The sequence below is a fragment of the Notamacropus eugenii genome, chromosome 4 (assembly GCF_028372415.1).
Source record: "Notamacropus eugenii isolate mMacEug1 chromosome 4, mMacEug1.pri_v2, whole genome shotgun sequence".
NCBI classification, from domain to species: domain Eukaryota; kingdom Metazoa; phylum Chordata; class Mammalia; order Diprotodontia; family Macropodidae; genus Notamacropus; species Notamacropus eugenii.
Window position 1 is genome coordinate 79,516,499 of NC_092875.1, and position 9,984 is coordinate 79,526,482.

The 9,984-nt window shown below is 43.8% G+C and overlaps 1 protein-coding gene across 2 annotated transcripts; it reads left to right on the top strand.

Annotated features, from left to right (window-relative positions):
- Window positions 1-4,719: 4,719 nt before the first annotated feature.
- On the top strand, window positions 4,720-7,304 carry LOC140500099 (beta-1,3-galactosyltransferase 2-like). Of its 2 annotated transcripts, none has more exons than XM_072602381.1 (2): window positions 4,720-5,027; window positions 6,051-7,304. In XM_072602381.1, exon 2 carries the CDS (start codon window positions 6,064-6,066, stop codon window positions 7,141-7,143), a length of 1,080 nt encoding a protein of 359 aa, XP_072458482.1. In that variant the 5' UTR covers window positions 4,720-5,027; window positions 6,051-6,063; the 3' UTR covers window positions 7,144-7,304. The 2 variants fall into 2 exon arrangements, with proteins under 2 accessions (XP_072458482.1, XP_072458483.1); XM_072602382.1 differs by having other exon boundaries at window positions 4,727-4,937.
- The last annotated feature ends 2,680 nt before the right edge of the window (window positions 7,305-9,984 follow it).

The following is a 9,984-nucleotide window of genomic DNA, read 5'->3' on the forward strand; positions in this document are numbered from 1 at the left end:
TTCTTGTCTTGCTTTACCAGCTACTGTCTCCTTTTCCTTCTCCTTGAGTATTTCTCTTCATATTCTTATCTCTTAATCTTTCTTTATCCTCCCTGCTCCTGTTCCTCCTCTTTGAACCTTCTTTCACAGAATTTAGGAGTAATTTTGACCTCAAATTTCCCTCAAGTTCTCCCAAACTTCTCTAAAACTCTCTTTCTCATATTCTCTTTCTTGTCTTTTTTTTATGATTCCAGACCCTTCCACCAACGCCTTTTTAGTCAGCTCAAGTCTTTCTTCTACTGCGCTTTCTCCCACAAAATAAAAGACATTAAATCCTTGAGATGGGAAGTGTAAACAAGAGTTCAAGGAATTGATCTACTGCCTCACAAATGTCGCAGTGTTAGCCCATGAAAACCCAAATAAATCCTTTGTTATGCACACAGATGCTGGCCCAGAAGGCTTATGAGCACTCCTGTATTGACAGTGATGGTGTCCAGAAACCTATTCCATTTGCCAATAGAGGACTTATTGACAGTGAGACTTGTTATCCCATATACAAAATACTTGACTTCAAAACCAGCTACTAGTGAGAAATACAAAGTTATATAAAGAGAACTGAATTTAAAATATGGAGAGACAGCAATCCATCAACGTTTCTCTTGAACATTGTCACATGAGATATTGTCTTTCAAAGATGGGTAGTAGCAATAACCAAGTCTAAGTTCAGTGTACATTATCATCCAGGGAAGACTAATGTGGAGGCAATTTCTTTTTCCCATAAGCCATATGAGCCCAAGACCGTGGTTAAAATCTTAGAAGGGATGAAATATATCTCTGATACCTAGGGAACTGGACCAAAAGCCAATGGCTGATTCATGTCAAAGGACATGCTACCAGTAAGGGTGACCCTCTTGGCCTCAACTGACCTTATGTGACTAATGGCAAGAGCAACTTCATGATGAAGTGAGGTAAGAAGTGATACAGGCCATTGGAGATTCATAAATGCCCTAGGGAACATTTTACTGCTGAGATGACAGAAATTGGAGCTATGGAATGGAGAATTGTGTGGGTCTGTAATTGGTCCTACATATGTTACCAGGAAGAAACTGATATAACTTGTGTTTTTTTTCCTCTATGGCCATGGAAGCATTACACAATGATATTGGTCACTTGGGTTCAAATCTTGATGTTGAATAGGGCAAGGGCTGGTATACTTACTTTCACTAGTCAAGTTCTGTCATAGGTTCAGTCTTGGTAGGAAGGAAGGAAAGAAGGAAGGAAGGAAGGGAGGAAAGGAGGCAGGGAAGGAAGGAGGGATGGATTTATTAAACACTTACTATAGGCCAGACAATGTGCTAAATTTGGGGGATCAAATACAAGCAAAAAAATGGACAGTCTATCCCCTCAAGGAGCTTATATTCTAATGGGGGAAGATAACACAAAAAAGGGAGACAGAAGGTATGGGGTAGAGGATGAAAGTACCCAGCACTGGGGAAAAGTTCTAAAATGCAGAGGAAGTCAGGCTCCAGGAGGAATTCACCAGTGAGAGAAGAGAGGCAGACTTTGTAGAGGGATGGTTGGTTGTTGGTTGTTGTCCATCTTCAAAAGGACCAAAATGACATCACCATTGTAAAGTGAAATTTCAGTGTGTCTGATTGTGGCTGATCAGACCAATATGAGCTCAGAATGCTCTACCAGAGGCTGGGCTCAGATAGACCATATGAATATTTGGGTTGAAATTCCAAATTTGCACATCCTGTGTTTACTTTGTCTCAATTCTGCTTTGCTCAAAGAGCACAGTACCTTTTCTTATGTGGGCACGCCATGGTGAGAGGTCCTGTGCCAGTGTCTCCCATGTTGCACAGTCAAATCCAAAGTTCTTGAGAGAGACCTTGAGAGTGTCCTTGTATCGTTTCTTCTGGCCACCATGTGATCACCTGCCCCATGCAAGTTCTCGATAAAATAATCTTTTTGGCAAGTATACACTTTGCATTCGAACAACATGGCCAGCCCATCAGAGTTGGGCTCTCTGAAGCATAGTTTGAATACTTGGTAGTTCAGCTCAAGCAAGAACTTCAGTGTCTGGTACCTTATCCTGCCAGGTGATCCTCAGAATCTTCCTAAGATGGTTCAAATGGAAGCAATTCAGTTTCCTGGCATGGCGCTAGTAGACTGTCCATGTTTCACAGGCATATAATAATGAGGTCAGCACAATGGCTCTGTAGACCTTCAGTTTGGTAGTCAGTCTAATACCTCCTCTCCTAAACACTGAGCTAGCTCTGGCAACGCATGCATCAACCTCATTGTCAATGTGTACATCCCTGGAAAGTACACTACCAAGGTGAGTGAACTTAACCACAACATTCAAAACTTCTCCATTTGTGCTTGCTCCTATGCTTTTTAGCATGATGTTTTCAGTCATGTTGACAAATGCTTTCAATGAGGATGAACACAGCATCAAGATCAACTACCATATTGATGGTAAGTTCTTCAATTTGAAAAGGTTACAAACCAAGACCAAAGTGGAGGGAGTGTTGGTGCATGATTTTCTGTTTGCAGATGACTGTGCACTCAATGCAGCCTCTGAAGCTGAGATGCAACAAAGTGTGGATCAGTTCTCTGCTACCTGTGCTCATTTTGGCCTAATAATTAACACCAAGAAAACACAGGTGCTCCATCAGACTGTTCTAGGATGAAGAGGCCCTAGAAGTTCCAGGAGCTGTTTCAGCAGTAGAAGGGACATGGATTTGAATTCCAAAAGAAATCAGGAACAGGGCCAGGAGGAAGTTTGTAACATTGCTTCGGTGACTTGGAGCAGAGTTGCAACAGGGTCCCAACAATAGATTTCCCTTGTGGGAAGGAGGCCTCCAATCCCAAACCCTGTCTTCTCACCTCTGAAGGGACCCAAGGAGGCTGGAAATTTCCACAGAGGAAAGCCAACCACAACAACAACAACACACACACACACACACACACACACACACCCCAAAACAAGGAATTTGTCAGACACCAGCAAGTTAATCTGACCCCTATAATTTGACAGAGAAAGAACAAGGATTCTGTGCTGGTGGAATATGAAGGATAGATGAGGGAAGAAAAAAGAGGCAGGAAGTCCTGTTAGCTTTTGCCATGTAGTCCATAAAAGTCCTTTATCAGGGCGGTAACAGTAGGAATAGAGAGGAAAAAGCAGATGTAAGAAATATGGAGGTGGAATTGATAACGCTGAGCAACTGATTGGAAATGAGAAATAAAAGAGTAGAAAGTGTAAAAGGTTAACCTAATCAAATCAGGGAGACCAGATGAATGAACAGAAACAGAAACAGTGCCACTAGCAAGAGGGTAGGTTTAGGGGAAAAGATGCTCTATTTTTCTGGGGGCATGTTAAGTGTAAGATGCCAGTGGGACAGCCAGAATCACAGAATCTCAGGAATAGAAAGGACCTGAGAGAAAATCTGGTCCCAACAAAACCTAATCAGCTCAACTCACATCCAACAAACCTTCTAGGGGAGCTTAAATGAAGGAGGAACTCACTAACCTCCAAGGCATCCTGCGGGCATATTTCATAAGCAGTGAGAAACGTGGGTATAAAACAATGAAAGAAAGGGCTGGAGCTTTAGACAGAGGTGTCATCTTCAAAGAGGCAGTCAAGGAAGCTATGGGATGTTGTGGTGGAGCTGAAGTAGCAGCCCTGGATTGGTCTCAGAGGACCCTTTGATTCCTACTTCAAATGCATACTAGTCATGTGGTCTGGGCAATCTGTTAATCCACAACCAACTACTGCACATTGCCAGGGTCTGCAGAGGGTGCTGAGAAGCAAAGACAAAATAAAACTGTCCCTGCGCTCAAGGATCAAATATTCTAGTTACTTGACTGTTCTAGACATCATTTTTCTTATCTATAAAATAAGGGAATGACAGTGGATGATCTCAAAGGTATTTTCCCTAATTCTATGATGCTATGATCCCTAAATCCAGAGGTACTCTGGCACCAGGAGCCGATGGTTAAAATTTTCAGGGCAAATGAACATTTGCACCTCAACAGTTGGCAAATGCTACAAACCCATGGCTTGACTTAGTGTTTTGTTGGTTATTAAGACTTGATAAAGTGATGAAAAAAATGTAGATTAAACTTTAAAAGTTTAAAAAGATTAAACTTAAAAGTGTGTCATGCATGTTTTTTTCTGGAAATTTTAGAATTATCAGCACATCCCTACATAAATCCATGATCCTGGATGTGATTGCCAAGAAAGAGAGTGTAGACAGAGAAGAAAAGAGGGCTGAAACAAGACTCTTGGAGACCATCTACCTAAAGGAGTTGAAAGGGGGACAAGAGGACAACGAATAAAATTAAAAAGGAGAGGTTGGAAAAGAAATGAGGAAAACTAGGAGGGCATGGTGCCTTCAAAGCTAAAGGAGGAGAAAGAATCCAAAAGAGAAAGCTTTTCTACTCAATTCCAAAATACCTAACCAGAGGGTGTGCCAGGATAATTCAGCTAATAAGCACTAAAATATTATAGGTATAAACTCATATTCTCTATTGAAAGGAAGTCCAAGAGCTAATGAACACTCAGATATCCCAGAGAAATGTAGCTAATTATAGAATGAGCAGAAAATATCCCCACTCTGGGTGGGACAGAGCATAGCAGTTTGGACATTGGGAGTGAGGAGAGGTGACATGCTTACTATGATGCAACAAAGCTAAAATAGTCAAGTGGGGGTGGTGGTGTAGGGAGAGGGGTTTAGGGCAGAAAGTAAGTCAAGGTTCCAAGGATGTTTGTCTGGGCTGGGTGTTTCTGCTGTGAACTGCCTAGGATGAGGACTATAAAACATCAAATGGGCAGTCAATGACTTCCATGAGTTTCCCAGAGCTCGCTCTTCCATGAGCTCTGAACTATTTGGGGGGCTGAAGAAAGGGGATCTTGGGAAGAGCAACTAAAAGAGAAGAAAGAAGAATTGCAGGTTAGGTGGGAAGAGAGCCGCCTTTTGTGCAGAGAGGGGCCCTGGCCTAAGAGGCAATAGGCCTGGATTCTGGTTGTCATCTTGCCATCAGTTGAGTATATAACCTTGAACAAATCACTTAACCCCTCAGTGTAGACTCTTCCAACTCCTTTAGGATCATAGACTTAGAACAGGAAGGGGCCTCAGAGAAAATTTAGTCTAACACATTCATTAAAAGTTATTTTTAATTCCATTCTATTTTATTTTAAGGCCTGCATTCTCTCTCTTTTCACTTCCCTCTCTTCCCTCTCTCTCCTCTGCCTTGAGAAAACAAGGAAAACAAAACCTGTCACAAACTTGTGTAGTTGAGCAAAACAAATTCCCATTTTGGCCTTGTCCAAAAAAAGAAAAACATACAGCTCCATCTGGAATCTAAGTCCATCTGCCTCTCTCTCTGGAACTAACACACTTGTTTTACAGATGTGGAAAGTGAAACCCAGAGAGGTCCAATGACTTGCCCAAGGTCACCTAGAGGGGTAGATAAGAGCACTGGGATTTGAATCCAGCTCTAAGACACTGGGATCCACAAAGATGAGGCTCTGAATGGAACCCACAGCTTGATGATCATCCATCTTTCTCCCACCCTAAGATGTGCTCTGAGTGTGGCCCCATATTAGAGACGGCAAGATGGCAGCCCTTTTAGCCTTGGGAGGAGGAGGTGCTACTGTTCACTATGGGACAATGTGCTCCTGAAGATCCTACCATTCCTTTTGTCTTTGCAATAAGTAGTAAAGGACAGAATAAAAATCCCCTCTAACATTGTTTAGGTGGAGCACCTATTCCTAGTGAGGAATATGGAGAAAGGATGAGAGGCTGACAGAAGAGGGAGAGGTCCAACAGCTGGTTAACTGAATAAACTCCAAGACCCCTGTCCAGGCCCCTCACACGGAAGGTTACTCAGCCCCCTTTCTCATTCCTCTATTGTCTCCTCTCCTGTTCCCAGATCCATACCTTGGGAGCTCTGGTCCAACCCTCCACACATCTCTGACCTAAGAAAAGGAAGCTAGGGTTGTGAATTGTTTTGTATAGTCTCAGCACATATAATAATGTAGCCTCTTCTTCCTCCCTGCCCAGGACATACAGCACCATGAGGTGGTCATGGGGTCATCTGGTACTGGGGGTTCTGCTGGGTGTAGCCTGTGGAGTGATGCTGGCACTGCTCCTGGAGGCTAAGCGGAGTGCCCTGAAACCTCCAGGACCCCAACTCCATCTTAAGTCCAAGAGCTCCCTGTACCCAGAGATACCTCTGGTCCCTTTGGCTCCAGATGCCCTGGACATCCCCATGGAGAGACTCTCAAAACAACATTTAACCCCAGACATGGCAGTGGTGAAATATCCCTATTCTTACCCCTTCCTGATCAACCACCCAGACAAATGTCAGGGTGAGACTGCCCCTTTCCTGCTGATGTTGGTAATGACTCAGCCTCAGGACAGTGAGACTCGGGAGGCTATCCGGACCACATGGGGAAATGAAGCCATTGTGCCTGGTGTCACCATTCTTCGCCTCTTTGTGCTTGGACTGTTCCCATCCCACTTACACAGACACCATCAGGACCTGTTAGAGAAGGAGGACGCTGAAAATCAAGACCTGCTCCAGGTGGGCTTCCTAGATACCTATAGCAACCTAACTCTCAAGACCCTGATGGGGCTGGAGTGGGTGGTCCACCACTGCCAAACTGCCCAGTATGTGCTCAAGGTGGATGGTGATACCTTCCTGAATCCTAGATTCCTGGTCCATCAGGTGCTTCAGCCTGAGAGGCCCCCACGTCCAACCTTCATCACTGGCTACATCTATAAGAACAGGATGCCCATGAGAAAGCCACACTACAAATGGTACATGCCCCGAGAGGTGTTCCCTGGAACCATCTACCCACCCTACTGCGCTGGAGCTGGCTATGTGATGTCTGGTTGCCTTGCCATGAAAATCCTGGCTGTGGCCCAGAAAATCAAGGCAATCTACTTGGAGGATGTGTTTGTGGGGTTGTGTCTGCAGCGTTTGAGGGTGAAACCCACTCCTAGCCCCTTAGATATCTTCCAATTCTTTGGGAGGGAATATGAACGCTGTGATTTCAACCAGCTTGCAATTGTCCATCCCATTAAGCCTGTGGACCTACTCTCAATTTGGATGGATTTTGAAAAGGCCAACACCACCTGTCCCCAAAGTTAGGTTTTGGCAGAGGGACCCTGCTGTCCTCCATCTAGGACCCACTTGCTTTCCCTTTCCTTCTAGCCTTTCCCACTCCAAAGGATCTGCTCCCAATAGCTCCTACTCTGATTTGACAATGCTCCCCAGAATGCTGATACCATCATTAAAGTTTTTGACAGTAATATCCTTTCTCCTATCCCTTAGAAAGATCAGTGGAAGCCCCCATCCTCAGAAAGCATAATTAGTATTTAATATAGAAACACTGGGAGAAATATTGGAAAAATGTAAGCAAGATGTGGTACAGAAAGAGCAGGGATTAAGTTATTAAGAACCAATGAAGGGGAGACAAGACTTCGGTCTGGACACTGGGCTCTGCTTCCTAGTTTCAAGGGAGGTGATAGTGCCACCATTCACTTCCCTGCTTAAACACCCATCTTGAGTATTGTGTTCATTTCTGAGTATCATCTCTGGGGAAGGACATTGGCAAATAACTAATCATGTGCCAAATTTCAGCTGGCAATTAGCCGAGTCAACTCTGTGCTTAGGCAGGAGTTGGGGTGGAAGATCTTCACTCAGTTTCCAGTAAAATCAGGAATTTCATGCCCTCATCTTTGATGCTTCCTCCACTAATGTGGTCTGTGCACCCTATTAATAAATAAGCATTTATTATCAGGTACTCTGTTAAGCACTGGGCATATAGATACAAGGGAGAAAAGAGTCTCTGGCCTCAAGGGACTTATGCTTCAATAGAGGGAAACAACAAAAAAAAGATAAAAGACAAGCTGAAAAGGAGATGCAAGAGGGAGAACGAAGGCCCATCACAGGCAGTCAGACCTGAAGAATGAGGGATGGCTAGTCTAGGCTCTTCCTCAAAGTGGAGAAAGTCTGTGGTGAAGTGAAGATTATGGACCTCAAAAATAACATTTTAAATTTCACATCCATTTCAGTAAACATATGTTTAAATCCACATGTGAACAAGTAGTCCTTTTGGGTCACATGAAGTTGGTAAGGAGATTGGAATCTTCTTAGTAATTGGAAGCATGAGCCAAGTGAAGAAATAAAATGTGAATTCTTATGGAAATCAATGCATGCCCTCTCCCCAAGTGCATCCACTTTATTCACTGGTATCTGAGGAGGAAAGGTAGCTAACAAAGCATGTGTGTCCCCCAGAAGGTGATGCTTGAAGTCCTGGTCAGCATGTACTCTGCATAAGCCACCAGATGGTGATCCAAGCCCTCAATGACTAACTCAAGACCCTCTGTGCAGGCACCTTGCAAGACCCCACTTGAGTAATCTGTTAGATCCTCTGCACACAGAGAGATGCTATTAGCTTGGATCCTGCCACTCCTAGACATCATAGTAGGGAGTCATAAGGTCCAGGTTCTATCAGGTATAAACAGGTATCCATAAGAACTCATAATTCTTAAAATTTACTTTGCTCAAGCCCGCACTCCCATTACGATTCTAATTTCCTTCTTGACTGTGTGTGATCTATTCAACACATGGATTAAATGTCACTTAAGCAAAAAATGAAATGAAAAATGTTAGCTTCCAGTTGGTTCCACAGAAGTTACAGACCATATTAGTAGAAAGATCCCTCCTCCATTGTTTTCCAGTTCAAGGATCAAAGAGGAGGGTGGGAGTCTTGGTTCACTACCATCATAGCCGCCCATCTAGCTACACAGTGGGTGATGTCATCCACTCTCAATCTTGCAGGGATAATATTTGATTCTTGGTAAATCACCAGGCAAAAACTCTGGGTCCACTGTGGCAGCAGGATGGTCACAGAAGACTCTGTGATTACGAGTATTTATCAACTGTGGTTGCTGCCAAGCCTGAGGAGTCCCACCAATTAATCTAACCAATCCACACAACTCTCCCCACACTGAAATCCTCCTGCAAGCTAACTGTCCCTGATGCATCTGAGGCATATGTAGTATACAACTCCATAACATGTAGGGATCTCTTCCTTTTTAAAATGTTCTATTTTAGAATAATACTAAATAACATTAAGCAATTCTCTTTATGATGACATAAGGCTGGCAATTCAATTCCTTGCCCCTCACATTTCCTACCCTTGTCTGGTACCTAAAAAACTCAGATTATAGCCTCTGTCCTTACTGGAGAGGAGAAAAAGTCAGATTACAGTCTGGGAGTACAGAGAGGAGGGCTCCCCACAGAGGACACCCCAACTCCATTCCCTTCACACTCCAAGCTATATGGTAAGGGGACAGAGTTGCATGTTCCCTGCTCATCATTTCTTCCTCATTTCTGATACCCCAGCACTTAGCAAAATGCCTGGCACGTAGAAGGCATTTAATACATGTTTATTGACTGACAAGCTGCTGCTCCCAGATCTGTAATTTAGCTTCTTCCCAACAAATCCCCACAGCAGGAAAAAGCTCCTGGCTGGAAAGGTGGAAGAGTCAAGGGATCTGGGTGGAAGCCTGGCTCCAAAGTGCTTAATATGGCCTCTTGTTCCTGGCCCCAGGAGGGTGTTTAGAGCTGGCTTCAGTCCTCAAGCAGTACATAGTCCAGGTCCTTGTTTGCCTCTTGACTTTGCCTAAAGAAGCCCCCAGTAAGGAGTGGGGAGCTGTCTGCTCTGGAGTAGCAACAGATCTATCTCCAACCCAACCACTACTCAATTCAAGAATGTACTCAATCAATAGCCTCAGACACTTACTAGCTGTGTGAACTTGGGCAAGTCATTTAACTCTATTTGCCTCAGTTCCTCATCTATAAAAAATGAACTGGAAAAGGAAATTCAAACCACTCCAGTATCTTTGCCAAGAAAACCTCAAACAGGGTCACAAAAAGTTGGACACAACTGAAATGACTGAACAACAAGGAAGGCACCTAATC